Source organism: Schistocerca cancellata, chromosome 10, assembly GCF_023864275.1.
Source record: "Schistocerca cancellata isolate TAMUIC-IGC-003103 chromosome 10, iqSchCanc2.1, whole genome shotgun sequence".
Lineage (NCBI taxonomy): Eukaryota > Metazoa > Arthropoda > Insecta > Orthoptera > Acrididae > Schistocerca > Schistocerca cancellata.
In genome coordinates this window covers 117,058,105-117,073,767 of record NC_064635.1, presented here as the reverse complement: position 1 = coordinate 117,073,767, position 15,663 = coordinate 117,058,105, and the positions used below count along the sequence as shown (strand labels likewise).

Below are 15,663 nucleotides of genomic sequence, written 5' to 3'. Positions count from 1 at the left end.
AAGAGTGGTTTGACCTTCGATCTATTTTCAGAAACTGGGCGATCAGTTAGCTGCAATAAACGACTTCTGGGGCGAACTTTGCAAACATTTCCCGGTGAGTATGAAGTTTTCATTATTGGAACAATGCATCTAGCTATCATGTCTACTTCTAAGCATTCTTGTGTGATGAATTTCCTTGTTTGCGAGATTTTCTTTCCATGAATTTGTACTTCTGTGAACGCAAAGCCACCAGTGTTCGGAAGACAAAAACTCTGGATAATTTACAGTTACTATACGAAATAAAATCGTCATAACTTCTGAACGGTCTGGGTTAGGACGTTCAAACTGCCCGATTGGCCGCGGAACATGATGGGAATTGGTATGCACATGCGTGATTTGGTTTAGCGACGAAGCCCACTTTCATTTGTAGGGGTTCTTCAATAAGCAAAATTGGCGTATTTGGGGGACTGAGAATCCTCATTTCGCGATCGAGAAGTCTCTTCACCGTCAACGGGTGACTGTGGTGCGCAGTGTCCAGTCACGGAATAATCGGTGCGATGTTCCTTGATGGCACGGTGACTGCTGCATGGCACGGGAAGGTTTTGGAAGATGATTTCATCTCCATTATCCGAAGAGACCTTGATTTCGACGAGATATGGTTCATGCAAGACGGAGCTCGAGCCCATCGAAGCAGGAGAGTTTTTGATGTCCTGGAGGAGCACTTTGGAGACCGCATTCTGGCTCTGGTGTACCCAGAAGCCACAATCGTGGGCTTCGATTGGCCACCGTATTCTCCGGATCTGGACACATGCGACTCCTTTTTTAGGGTAATATTAAAGACAAGGTGTACAACAATAACCAGAAAACCACTGCTGAGCTGATCGCTTTTCGTCTGCGCCATGTCATCGACAATGATGACAGGCATATCGAACATGTCATAAACTAAATTCGAATATCTATAGCGACGTTTACATGTTCAATAAAGTGTGTGCACGCCGTAGTTTGTAACTAATTTGCGTTCTTCTTCATATAGTTCAGTAATTGTCACCGCGTATCTACTGTGTTTTGTTATCCCAGTTTTTTTTTTTTTTTTTCAGTTGAAAAGCACGCGACAGTCCTGTGCCATTAATTCCAGATGGAATAAAAACGGACAGGTAAACGTTCAGTACACGTTCCTGATTCATAAAACAAGATAATATATTCCCTGCATATGAGTTCAGAAACACATTACATCCATTTCCAGAATGAATCACACTTTGCAAATAAAAAATGCATGGTAGTCCGAGACTCGAACCTGGCACCTTTGCCTCCAGAGGCAAGTGCGCTACCGGCCAAGTTACCCTATCACAGCCCTACCTCTGCCAGTACCTCATCTCCTGTCTTCCAAACTTCACAGAACTTCTTCTGTATACTTTGTTGCAGCGGCAGCCCATGTTTAGCGGAGTGAGCAGGAGAACTTCTGCGAGGCTCCAGCTGTAGCAGAAGAGGTACTGCCAGAAGTAGGCCTGTGAGGACGGGTAGAGAGTCGTGATTCACATGTGCAGACACGCAAAAGTACTGTTTTGTGTAATACGGGAGTTTTTTCCTTTTTGATGAAGTCGAAGAAAATAAACGCTGTTGCACTTCAAAGTCTCAATTTTACTCTGAACAGAATTTAGTGAACAAAACCTTGAACATATCAGTATCATGCACAAGAAATTTTAATGAGCCATTCATATCATCAACATAAATATCACATCTGCACCTTGTTGTAGTACACGTAATTTTTTGTTTTAGGATAACATTTGTTCTGTGGAAACTGTTACAGTACTGCTTTGTAACTTCTGTAAGTTACGTATTAAACAATTACCAACGCTATATCACGAAATTCGAGAGAACATGTTCTGCAAGAAGAATTAAACATCATTTTATATTGTTTAAAGTATTAAACATTTGACTGACTGTGACCCAGCAACCGTACGCTATTTTAATTACGGTTGCACATACAGCCTCTTTGGTTGCACAAAATTTTGTCAATCGACCACGATTGCACTAGTGCAATCTTCATTAGAATAAAAAGCTACACGGAATATCTAAAAATATAATGACATTGATTGAAATAATACAAGCTTAATACTATTACTTCCATAAATTACGTACAAACAGAATGTACTTGCATATAGTCACACCATGGTTTAAAACGTCGGAGCAAAAGTGCTCTCGTCAGACAGAAATGTCATAAGAATAAAAACTGACCTGTAAAGGTATAACGTAATTGTCAACCAAATAAAATACTTCATGGAATATAATGACAACCGCAAGGTCACTTAGGACCAAGAGCGGCATAACGGCATAATACGGCCGCTACCGTCGAACTAAACGGCTAACACGCCGAGGAAGCCACGAGGTGGACATGAAAACAGCAGGAAGTAATCGAAATATAGACAATGTAAGAGCAAATGAGGCATTGCAAGGACAATCTAAAACACTACTGGTAACAAACAGGAACCGGTGTATGAAAGTTGCAACATAACGTAAGAACTTTTTTACACAAAACACAGTTCAGGTAACATACGGATAAAACATAAGATTGGAAGGAAAAACGATGTTTAAGAGACTACATAGAGGAAAGTTTCGTCATTCAGACAGTTTTAATTAGCGGCTCTATACCTTGAAAAAAGTTTTTGTTGCGTAATTGCAGCTGTTCGTTAAGAATGAGACCGTCCTTTAGAGACAGGTGTTTAAGAATTTCTAGCTCTTCTAAGATGGTTCAAAATGGTTCACATGGCTCTGAGCACTATGTGACCTAATTTCTGAGGTCATCAGTCGCCGAGAACTTAGAACTAATTAAACCTAACTAACCTAAGGACATCACACACATCCATGCCCGAGGCAGGATTGGAACCTGCGACCATAGCGGTCGCTCGGGTCCAGACAGTAGCGCCTAGAACCGCACGGCCACTCCGGCCGGCCCTTCAAGATGTTAAGCCTAAAGCCTTCTCTCTGAGTGCAAGATCTGGACGTCTTACATCTTTAGGATCATTCCGTGTGACTAATAAATGATTGCAGTGTCAAAACTGCGTGGTGAAGCTAAACGTTGCAGTTTCTGTTGGTGGCACCGAGCGCCGATTACGTCAGCATTTCCCCTCACACGGCTCCGCCCACCACAAAGACCAACTTCTCATTCAGATCTTTGTTCATCATTTTGAGTAACTGTTTTCGAATAATGCCCATGTGAAAAAATAGAACAGCCCTATTGTTTCACATCGGAACTACTCCATACACTCCCCCCCCCCCCCCCCCCCCACACACATACACACACGGTGTAATAATCGGACTTCTTCTTTTGTGACACATATACTTGCTTCACACAGCCAAACAGAAACATTGGACGTGATGAAAGCTCGAAAAGTACTAAGAGTCCTTCACAAACTGAAATTAAAATATTTACCAAAGCTTTTGAAAAAATATATAATATGAAATAAAAATATCGACACTCGATACTGCCATTCTGATATCTGTGTGTCTATACAGGGTGTTACAAAAAGGTACGGCCAAACTTTCAGGAAACATTCCTCACACACAAAGAAAGAAAATATGTTATGTGGACATGTGTCCGGAAACGCTTACTTTCCATGTTAGAGCTCATTTTATTACTTCTCTTCAAATCACATTAATCATGGAATGGAAACACACAGCAACAGAACGTACCAGCGTGACTTCAAACACTTTGTTACAGGAAATGTTCAAAATGTCCTCCGTTAGCAAGGATACATGCATCCACCCTCCGTTGCATGGAATCCCTGATGCGCTGGTCCAGCCCTGGGGAATGGCGTATTGTACGAGGGGTATCCACAAAGTACGTTACGTTTTGGAATTAAAAATAAAGTATTGGAAAATTTTTTTATAATACACAAATGAAAGCCACACTTAAATACTACTTTTCTACATAGTTGCCATTTAAATTAAGGCACTTATCGTAGCGATGGACGAGATTGGAAATTCCTTCGTCGTAAAATTCGGCCACCTGCGCCTTCAACCACGTGGTTACCTCTTCTTTTGGGACAGAAAAGGTGTGATTTTTGTGGATTTCCTGGAAAGAGGCACTACAATAAACTCTCAAAGGTATTGCCAAACTCTGCACAACCTCAGAAGAGCAATACAAAACAAGCGCAGGGGAAAGTTGGGATCAAAGATCTTGCTGATTCACGACAACGCCCGGGCCCACACGGCAAATGCCACTCGTGAAGCTCTCAAATCTTTTAAGTGGGAGTTGTTTCCTCATCCGCCGTACAGTCCCGACATGGCACCGAGCGACTTCCACTTATTCCCAGCAATGAAGAAGTGGTTGGCTATGCAGCGTTTTGATGACGACGCACAGCTTCAAAAAGAGGTAACCACGTGGTTGAAGGCGCAGGCGGCCGAATTTTACGACGAAGGAATTTCCAAGTTCGTCCATCGCTACGATAAGTGCCTTAATTTAAATGGGAACTATGTAGAAAAGTAGAATTTAAGTGTGGCTTTCATCTGTATATAATTAAAAAATTTCCAATACTTTATTTATTTTTAATTCCAAAACGTAATGTACTTTGTGGATAGCTCTCGTATCACAGCCGTCCACAATACGAGCACGAAGAGTCTCTATATTTGGTACCGGGGTTGCGTAGACAAGAGCTTTCAAATGCCCCCATAAATGAAAGTCAAGAAGGTTGAGGTCAGGAGAGCGTGGAGGCCATGGAATTGGTCCGCCTCTACCAATCCATCGGTCACCGAATCTGTTGTTGACAAGCGTACGAACACTTCGACTGAAATGAGGCCGGCCGAAGTGGCCGTGCGGTTAAAGGCGCTGCAGTCTGGAACCGCGAGACCGCTACGGTCGCGGGTTCGAATCCTGCCTCGGGCATGGATGTTTGTAATGTCTTTAGGTTAGTTAGGTTTAACTAGTTCTAAGTTCTAGGGGACTAATGACCTCAGAAGTTGAGTCCCATAGTGCTCAGAGCCATTTGAACCATTTGAACTGAAATGAGCAGGAGCTCCATCGTGCATGAACCACATGTTGTGTCGTACTTGTAAAGGCACATGTTCTAACACCACAGGTAGAGTATCCCGTATGAAATCATGATAACGTGCTCCATTGAGCGTAGGTGGAAGAACATGGGGCCCAATCAAGACATCACCAACAATGCCTGCCCAAACGTTCACAGAAAATGTGTGTTGATGATTTGATTGCACAATTGCGTGCGGATTCTCGTCAGCCCACACATGTTGATTGTGAAATTTTACAATTTGATCACGTTGGAATGAAGCCTCATCCATAAAGAGAACATTTGCACTGAAATGAGGATTGACACATTGTTGAATGAACTATTCGCAGAAGTGTACCCGTGGAGGCCAATTAGCTGCTGATAGTGCCTGCACACGCTGTACATGGTACGGAAACAACTGGTTCTCCCGTAGCACTCTCCATACAGTGACGTGGTCAACGTTACCTTGCACAGCAGCAACTTCTCTGATGCTGACATTAGGGTTATCGTCAACTGCACGAAGAATTGCCTCGTCCATTGCAGGTGTCCTCGTCGTTCTAGGTCTTCCCCAGTCGCGAGTCATAGGCTGGAATGTTCCGTGCTCCCTAAGATGCCGATCAATTGCTACGAACGTCTTCCTGCCGGGACACCTTCGTTCTGTCTCGATACAAACGTACCTCGCCACGGCTATTGCCCCGTGCTAATCCATACATCAAATGGGCATCTGCCAACTCCGCATTTGTAAACATTGCACTGACTGCAAAACCACGTTCGTGATGAACACTAACCTGTTGATGCTACGTACTGATGTGCTTGATGCTAGTACTGTAGAGCAATGAGTCGCATGTGAACACAAGCACCGAAGTCAACATTACCTTCCTTCAATTGGGCCAACTGGCGGTGAATCGAGGAAGTACAGTACATACTGACGAAACTAAAATGAGCTCTAACATGGAAATTAAGCGTTTCCGGACACATGTCCACATAATATCTTTTCTTTATTTGTGTGTGAGGAATGTTTCCTGAAAGTTTGGCCGCACATTTTTGTAACACCCTGTATATATGTGAATTTTGTCACCTCAGTGTTCCGTCCGCCCCCGGTAGCTGAGTGGTCAGCGCGACAAATATCATTCCTGAGGGTCCGGGTACGATTCCCGGTTGGATCGGAGATTTTCTCCGCTCAGGGACTGGGTGTTGTGTTGTCCTATTCATCATCATTTCATGCCTATCGACGCGCAAGTCGCCGAAATGGTGTCAAATCGAAAGACTTGCACCCGGCGAAAGGTCTATCCGACGGGAGGCCCTAGTTACACGACATTTACATTTACCTCAGTGTTCTACGGTCTTGGTACGTCCTCGTGATTGCATCAACCCAGGCATGACATGTATTTTACTAGTTGTCTCCGCATTTCTTCGCTAGCCTGTCATCGTTATGTTTTATCCTCGAATAATGAGGCTACATTGCGTTTCAAAACTTCAACGGTTTGACTCAAAGTTATTAATGCGTTTCTGGTCGTTTTGTGACTTCCATTTCGACGTACGGGGTGTTCAAAAAGTCTCTCCGCAGTGCTGTATGATTGTTAGCCGTGCGTGCCGTATGCCGCAGTGAATATACCGAAATGAAACTCAGTGAAATACAAGTTATTAATTTACTAAATATTCATTTTTACTAACAAATTTTCACATTAAATATTGAAAGTGCCCCCCCCCCCCCCCCTGTTGTTGAATATACAATTCAATTCGTCTAATCATGTTTCCAAAGCCCGCACCCGGTAGCTGAGTGGTCAGCGCGACGGACTGTCAATCCCAAGGGCCCGGGTTCGATTCCCGGCTGGGTGGGAGATTTTTTCCGCTCAGGGACTGGGTGTTGTGTTGTCCTAATCATCATAACTTCATCCCCCATCGACGCGGAAGTCGCAGAAGTGGCGTCAAATCGTAAGACTTGCACCAGGCGAGCGGTCTACCCGACGGTAGGTCCTCGTCACACGACATTATATGTTTCCAAACACAAGATGTAACATTTCTTCTGCAACGGAAGCAGTGAAAGTGGATATTGCAGTTTTCAATTCATCGATGGATTCTGGACAGTTTTTATAGACAGTTGCTTTCGCTGCACCCCAGAAGAAAAAGTCAGGTGGTGTTAGGTCAGGCGATCGTGGAGGCCAGTCCCTGTGAAATTATGCGATCACCAAAAACATCAGCAGGAGTGACATTGAAACGCGATCTGTATGCGCGGTTGCACCATCTGCTAAAAATAACCGTTCAGTATTTCACTTAACACAAGTTCTCCTATGAATGTGTACAGAATACCACTGCAGTATCGTTGTGCGTTTATTGTTTCGTTGAAAAGTATGGGACCCACAATCCGACGTCTGAAAATTGGAATCCAAACCTCTATTTTCACAGAATGAAGTGGTTCCTCATGAATACACAATGGATTTACAGTACTCCACATCCGAGAATTTTGCGAGTTCATGTTCCCGGATAAATGAAACCACGCCTCATCAGTGAAAAACGTTTCATTAAGAAACTGGTCCATTCTGTTGAACGAAATTTTTGAACCATTGACAATAATGCAGTCTCTTGCCTTGATCAGTATTTTTCAGTTCTTGCACGATGCCACGTTGTATGGGAAAAGTTCCATTTTTTTCCTTACAGCAGTGTAGGCCGTTCCGACACTAACGTCAATTTCCTGGGCGAGTTTTCTTACCGACTTGTTCGGACTCATGGACATTTTATCGGAAATATCGAGTAGTTTATCCTCAGACAAAACGCTAGGACGACCACTTCTCGGTGCATCTGGCACTGAACCCGTACTTCGAAATTTGTTAGTCAAATCTCGCACAGTATCGCGATGTGGGAGTGTTGTCCCCGGGAAAACTGAATTAAATGTTTGACGAACTGAAACTGTGTATTTACCGCCAGCTTTGAACACTTGTTCGACTAAAAACACACGTTCTTCAATGGTTAGCATTTTAACAGTGACAAAAACGAAACAAACGAACAAGGGAACTAAACTTAAACGTTCATATCAACACGTAACGACACACCCCAAGAATACTACTGCCGCCGGCTGAGATAAACGAAACAGTGGAATGTTTGGAGGGTCCACTTGAAGGGAAGTAACCCAGGCAGGCGAATGATCATACGGCACACGCGGCGGCTAACAGTCATACGGCACTGCGGAGAGACTGAAACCTAGTATCACGACACAATATGAATAAGCAAAACCAACTATATTAATCTTACGTATCATCAGCCCAACGTGACTCACTGCACTGCCAGGCTTCATGACCATGACTTCTACAAGTTTCACGCTTTATTGGCACTGCCTTAGTACACAGTAATTCTTGTCCTGATAGATTAGTCAGCCGTAAGTACCGTTGGCTGTAAGTTACCCCAAAACTGTGAAAGATCTGCAGAATCTTGTTGCCTATAAAGTGTCACTTTCAATTTCATATGCAGATCCTTCCTACTCAACTTAGCCCCCAAAAATAAAAGAAAGAGGCCAACAAAAATTGGTCACTGAAAGCACCGCATAGTGACAGGTTTCGATGGCTGCTGGTATACAGGTACGGCTCCCTGATGGTGACGACAGCTGGCATCAGCACCTATGGCGTCCAGCGTGTTGAACTGCAGTATATTGTGGCACTAAATTTTTAGGTGCCAGGGTATCAGAAGACCCCTTGCTGACTCCAAATTTGTAGCTGCCTGCCAGATGCGTAGCGCGGGATAGACGGGCGGTGGTGCGGTTGTGGAGTCCTGTGGATTGCCAGGGCAGGGTGCTGATGAGACATCATTAAGTTCACAGTCGTCTATTAGCAAACAGTAGCCATGCTGACAGCGCGTTGCACGAAGGTGCAGTGTGGTGTATCAGTGCCCGGCAAGGAATGTGGGGGCTCAGGCGTTGTCTGGGGTCAGTGCTGTGGTCCCATCATTGGAAGTGGTACGTTATTTCTATTTTGAACTGCAATTTTCTTAACCTTTAATGTAAAAGGAGTGGAAGGACTTGACCCATACAGTGACCATTTCATTTCAGCATATTTATTTGCATCATAGATAAATCATTAAGAGAATTACAATCATAAATCAGATAATAATTTCTTTAAGAAACGCCTATCAGGCAAATTTTACAAACTGCTTGTTATATGAAACCACAATCGAATTAATCTCTTTGCAAACATTTAAAAAAACCGCCACTCGGGCCAAGTAAATCATTTAAATTAAACTTTACATCAAATAACCAGGAAATCAATTATTATTTCCACATAGATTGAAAACCGCCCCTCCCGGGCGAGATATTACCAAACAACTTTACAAGGTTATAGACAGTTTGATCAATAATAACCCAGTGATTTCCCCATCAAAACTGACATACGCCACTAAGGCTGAATTGCGCCGCAATTTTAGAAAACGGTTTCAATTAAGACACATTCTTCTAGAAATTCCTGAAAATTCTTAAGACAAATATTTAAAACATTTAACCCGGGCAACCTAGCAGAGCCACCACAAGTTTTAGAAAACTGGAGCTTGTACAGTAACTGAGGCCCGAGATTGTGAGGCCGCGACTTGGCCACGAACGGTGGAGGCGACTGAGTACTCATCTTAGATTTAAGATGTGGACTCCGTCTGTACTTCCACCCCGTGCAGAACACCGAAATCGGAACCGAACAGCACACGCGAGCTCAGGCGAAGTCCACTGCCCATACGCCCGCTAGTAATTTAAAAGGGGCGGCTCTGCACTTCGGTGGCCTTCTGCTTCCGATCTCTGAAACATAAATCAGAAGCGACAACAACCCTTCCTTCACCTTAATACTCAAACTTATACAGAAAAGTACTTCGATACAATTGACAATAATACACTCCTGGAAATGGAAAAAAGAACACATTGACACCGGTGTGTCAGACCCACCATACTTGCTCCGGACACTGCGAGAGGGCTGTACAAGCAATGATCACACGCACGGCACAGCGGACACACCAGGAACCGCGGTGTTGGCCGTCGAATGGCGCTAGCTGCGCAGCATTTGTGCACCGCCGCCGTCAGTGTCAGCCAGTTTGCCGTGGCGTACGGAGCTCCATCGCAGTCTTTAACACTGGTAGCATGCCGCGACAGCGTGGACGTGAACCGTATGTGCAGTTGACGGACTTTGAGCGAGAGCGTATAGTGGGCATGCGGGAGGCCGGGTGGACGTACCGCCGAATTGCTCAACACGTGGGGCGTGAGGTCTCCACAGTACATCGATGTTGTCGCCAGTGGTCGGCGGAAGGTGCACGTGCCCGTCGACCTGGGACCGGACCGCAGCGACGCACGGATGCACGCCAAGACCGTAGGATCCTACGCAGTGCCGTAGGGGACCGCACCGCCACTTCCCAGCAAATTAGGGACACTGTTGCTCCTGGGGTATCGGCGAGGACCATTCGCAACCGTCTCCATGAAGCTGGGCTACGGTCCCGCACACCGTTAGGCCGTCTTCCGCTCACGCCCCAACATCGTGCAGCCCGCCTCCAGTGGTGTCGCGACAGGCGTGAATGGAGGGACGAATGGAGACGTGTCGTCTTCAGCGATGAGAGTCGCTTCTGCCTTGGTGCCAATGATGGTCGTATGCGTGTTTGGCGCCGTGCAGGTGAGCGCCACAATCAGGACTGCATACGACCGAGGCACACAGGGCCAACACCCGGCATCATGGTGTGGGGAGCGATCTCCTACACTGGCCGTACACCACTGGTGATCGTCGAGGGGACACTGAATAGTGCACGGTACATCCAAACCGTCATCGAACCCACCGTTCTACCATTCCTAGACCGGCAAGGGAACTTGCTGTTCCAACAGGACAATGCACGTCCGCATGTAGCCCGTGCCACCCAACGTGCTCTAGAAGGTGTAAGTCAACTACCCTGGCCAGCAAGATCTCCGGATCTGTCCCCCATTGAGCATGTTTGGGACTGGATGAAGCGTCGTCTCACGCGGTCTGCACGTCCAGCACGAACGCTGGTCCAACTGAGGCGCCAGGTGGAAATGGCATGGCAAGCCGTTCCACAGGACTACATCCAGCATCTCTACGATCGTCTCCATGGGAGAATAGCAGCCTGCATTGCTGCGAAAGGTACTAGTGCCGACATTGTGCATGCTCTGTTGCCTGTGTCTATGTGCCTGTGGTTCTGTCAGTGTGATCATGTGATGTATCTGACCCCAGGAATGTGTCAATAAAGTTTCCCCTTCCTGGGACAATGAATTCACGGTGTTCTTATTTCAATTTCCAGGAGTGTATAACTGACTTCATTCCTTTAAGCAGAACCACGTACACGAATGATGCAAACGGAACTGGCTCGTTAAAACCCAAGCATCACATGGAGCACCTAATGTGGGCCTGTAACGTACCACAGGGCAATCTCTAGACACGGAATATGGATCGTTCGGTAAGACTGCGCACACGTATCAATGTTTCAGACACTTGCCAGCTGAAGTAAGAACAATACTATTAAGGAGCGAAGCACACACTTAATAAGAGGCATCAAATATCAAATCACAGTCCTTACAACGCTTTGCTGCCTCAAGAGCAATCATCATTATATTTCACTAATCGTTGGTAGGACTTGGATTACTTAACTTGATGCCAGCTGCTGTATCGATGTGGTGAACACACCAGACTTTGTTTAGTCCGATAGTAACAGCGTGTTCCTTCACGGAAGCGAGCACATGCATAGCTTCACGAGGTCGCCAAGAAGCCACAGCGCCGGCCCGCTGTTACTGACCCCAGTACGATCGAGCGCCACCTGCCGCCCGTACGCGGGCACGGCCGACTTCCTTCCCAATCCTTCCCTAATCCGATGAGACCGATGACCACGCTGTCTGGTCTCCTTCCCCAAACCAACCAACCAACCAACCAACTGCCCGCTATCCTCCTAAGCTGGCCCAGGCTCCAAAGACAAACTTCTACCAGAGGGAATCGATAGTGCCTAACCAAAGATAGCCCTGGCACCAGTCCCGCCACGGCGCAGGAAGATCCAGAGGCCAAAGATTTTCTACAGCTGGAATGCCTGTGGACGTCTGTCAGAGCATCAGCGCTCTCCTTGAGTGAAGTACTTAGGCTCGGCCCCAGAAATCTGCATGCATCTGCTGTCTGTTGTATAGAGGGAAGTCCCAGCAGCAAACACAGAGGGCAGCTCGAGGTACGGTCCCAACACACAGCCAGTGAGGTGGTACTTACACTGCCCAGGGGTGACAGTACAGGCGCCCTGTCCCCAAGTTGAACAGCTTGTAGATGGGCCGATCGGTTCTTCATTCATGGAAGAGTGGACCAGCCCTCATCTTAGTCAGTCACCATTGTGTCCAGCAGGAGCGCAGCGCACATAGTCGGAGTTCCCTCCGTGGCTAGATGGTTGCGGACCCGTAGCAATTGACTCCAAGATGGCAGCGGCTGTAGACACTGCACAGTTTTTACCAGCACTTCCTGAAACTTGTGGAGTCCACCTTCCTTCGGTATCTGTGATGCAGATAGAATGGCCTGCTTCTGAGAATGAGTGAAAGGAAGGTGAGGGTTTTATAGGAGTCGATGAACTGATCCCCGTGTGTGGATGACCGAAGATGCTCCCATTTTCTGAGCTTGACAGCACTTTTGGTTGACCTATTGTTTAACTTCAGGGTTTCAGAGCGTCCCCTTACGCAAAGTTTGTAGCCTGAAAGGCGTTCTTGTGTCGTGTCTAGATGAAGTTATTACATGTAGCCCCGTTACAGAAGAGCATTGCGTCTGTTTGAAACTGTTGTCTAATTACTGTATCAGGGTTTCACATTATGAGGCTATAAGCTCTTTGTCTGTTTGTAATTCAGTCCTTCCAGATGTTTACATTCGTTATGCCAACGTTGCGTGTCTGGTGGATATGTTCCACTTAGAATCGTGCCAACTGATTTTAACAAAATTTTATTTGTACATTTCATTGCTATTCTGTCCTGCAATTGGTCTTTGTCCATTGATTAACTGGGCAGTGTCTCACCAAATCTTCCCATCGATGGTGCTCAACTTATAAATTTTTTGTGTAATTTTCGACTGTTACATAACAAAACACTCACTAAAACTGCAGTTTTTTGTGTTTTTCAAGCATATTTACACTTTTATTGACCACAATAGCTGTATCACTATGGATGAACACTGCTGTTTTATGATCCCGTATTATGATTTTACTAATTATAACTTCCTTTTCAGGAACCTAAGCCAACAAAGTGTCTAACTCCTTCCTACAAGACTTTTTCACTGGATGGAAGGCTTCAGGATGGCACAGACAGAAAAGAACACAGCTCTGGGGAACTGTGGAAAAAGCGATTCCCTTTTGAATGGAACACAAAATACACGAACTGCCCCGAGTAATTTGAGAAAATTATGGAAAACAGTTTATGGGAATAACCTGAAACAGTCGATACAGTAAAGGTTACTGAGCTAACTCATTTGTCATAAAACAACATACTGCTCTGTTTTGAGAATGTGATGGAATGGCATTTGGAAAATGCAGTCAGCTGTGTGGTGACAACACTATGTAATTGGATTGTCACATTCACTAACTGCATGTGGCAAGCCTTTCTTGTGTAACAAAATTTCCCTTGTGCAAAAAAGGCAAATTATTAAAAATGGGTAATTATGATCATCTACCACACCAATATCCCATAATTATATAATTAAATATATAATTTCATTTATCTGGATTTCTATTTTAGAAACAATCTAAACATTACATATTTGTAATAAACAAATATATGCACAAAACACAAGGTAATAAATGATGAACTGCAAGTCAAGTAGATATAACACTGAGTAATAAAGATGGGCGCCATTGGTAAGCTCCATTTTTACGAAAAATGTGAAAGACAGAGTTATAAAACATTTTTCTGTTAAGTATTTGAAAGAAAAATTGCAATATTAAGTTGTAGATGGTAAAGCCAAAATAATGTTTCATATTTCAATATGACACACTTCTAAATAATGTACTTTTAATTATTATTTAAATATCTTTACTTCTCTCTATTGTACAGACATTGTCAGACAAAGTTTGCTATTTCTATTGAATTCCTTTAATATGCTTGCAGTTATCTTATCATGTTAAACTGTTTTGTTTTTTCCTTTACTGTCGTATTAACGATAAAGCCACTTTGTTTTATTATCGTACTCTGGGAATATATAGCATATGGCTGGTTTTAAATTTCTTGTTGCAGAAAAATGTACAAGAGGAGCTATGAACATAATGTTATACTACATATTTCATACATTATACTTGTTACCCATATACCAGTTTTTGACTTTCAATGTTCGTAGATAAGATCTGGAGGTATACGTTAATTTTACAAACATTTTTTGCTGCAAATGAATTTAAATATTGTACATAAATAATTGTCACCACTGACAGCTGTTACTAATGTGTGTGCACTGAGGCTGGCTGTATGATCATGAAACCAAAACCCAATAAATAAATAAAAAACTATTTAAATGTGTTGCTCATCTGTACACTGCATGATGTATCGACCAATAATAAATACAAATTTATTAAACTAAAGTACTTGACATATCTTAGCTGCACATCTCACTTTATATGTGCTGCAAAAATTATGGTAAACAGTGGAGTTTCGACGAACTGACAGGGAATTCTGTATAACGCTAAGCCAAAGAGCAAGATATCCTGCTTTAGAGTAGATGAATGGGCGAGCGTACTTTAAACATTTAGTACCTGAAAAATTACACTATTGGCCATTAAAATTGCTGTGCCAAAAAGAAATTCAGATGATAAACGGGTATTCATTGTACATATATGTTATACTAGAACTGACATGTGATTACATTTTCATGCAATTTGGGTGCATAGATCCTAAGAAATCAGTACCCCCAACAACCACCTCTGGCCGTAATAACGGCCTTGATACGCTTGGGCATTGAGGCAAACAGAGCTTGGATGGCGTGTACAGGTACAGCTGCCCATGCAGCTTCAACACGATACCACAGTTCATCAAGAGTAGTGACTGGCGTATTGTGACGAGCCACTTGCTCGGCCACCGTTGACCAGACGTTTTCAATTGGTGAGAGATCTGGAGAATGTGCTGGCCAGGGCAGCAGTCCAACATTTTCTGTATCCAGAAAGGCCCGTACAGGACCTGCAACATACTGTCGTTCATTATCCTGCTGAAGTGTAGGGTTTCGCAGGGATCGACTGAAGGGTAGAGCCACGGGTCGTAACACATCTGAAGTGTAACGTCCACTGTTCAAAGTGCCGTCAATGCGAACAAGAGGTGAACGAGACGTGTAACCAATGGCACCCCATACCATCACGCCAGGTGATACGCCAGTATGGCGATGACGAATACACGCTTCCAATGTGCGTTCACCGCGATGTCGCCAAACACGGATCCGACCGTCATGATGCTGTAAACAGAACCTGAATTCATCCGAAAAAATGACGTTTTGCCATCCGTGCACCCAGGTTCGTCGTTAAGTACAACATCGCAGGCGCTCCTGTCTGTGATGCAGCGTCTAGGGTAACCGCAGCCACGGTCTCCGAGCTGATAGTCCATGCTGCTGCAAACGTCGTCGAACTGTTCGTGCAGATGGTTGTTGTCTTTCAGACCTCCCCATCTGTTGACTCAGGGATCGAGACGTGGCTGCACGATCGGTTACAGCCGTGCGGATAAGATGCCTGTCAT

At 44.5% G+C, this 15,663-nt stretch overlaps 1 protein-coding gene across 1 annotated transcript in view; it reads left to right on the top strand.

Annotated features, from left to right (window-relative positions):
• LOC126106774 (gamma-interferon-inducible lysosomal thiol reductase-like) overlaps positions 1–14,428 on the top strand; it is an 85,918-nt gene extending 71,490 nt beyond the window's left edge. Inside the window, exons 5-6 of the mRNA XM_049913151.1 lie at positions 32–94; positions 13,187–14,428. Coding sequence (XP_049769108.1) covers positions 32–94; positions 13,187–13,348 — 225 coding nt within the window. The 3' untranslated portion in view covers positions 13,349–14,428. The remainder of the gene's footprint in view (positions 1–31; positions 95–13,186) is intronic.
• The last annotated feature ends 1,235 nt before the right edge of the window (positions 14,429–15,663 follow it).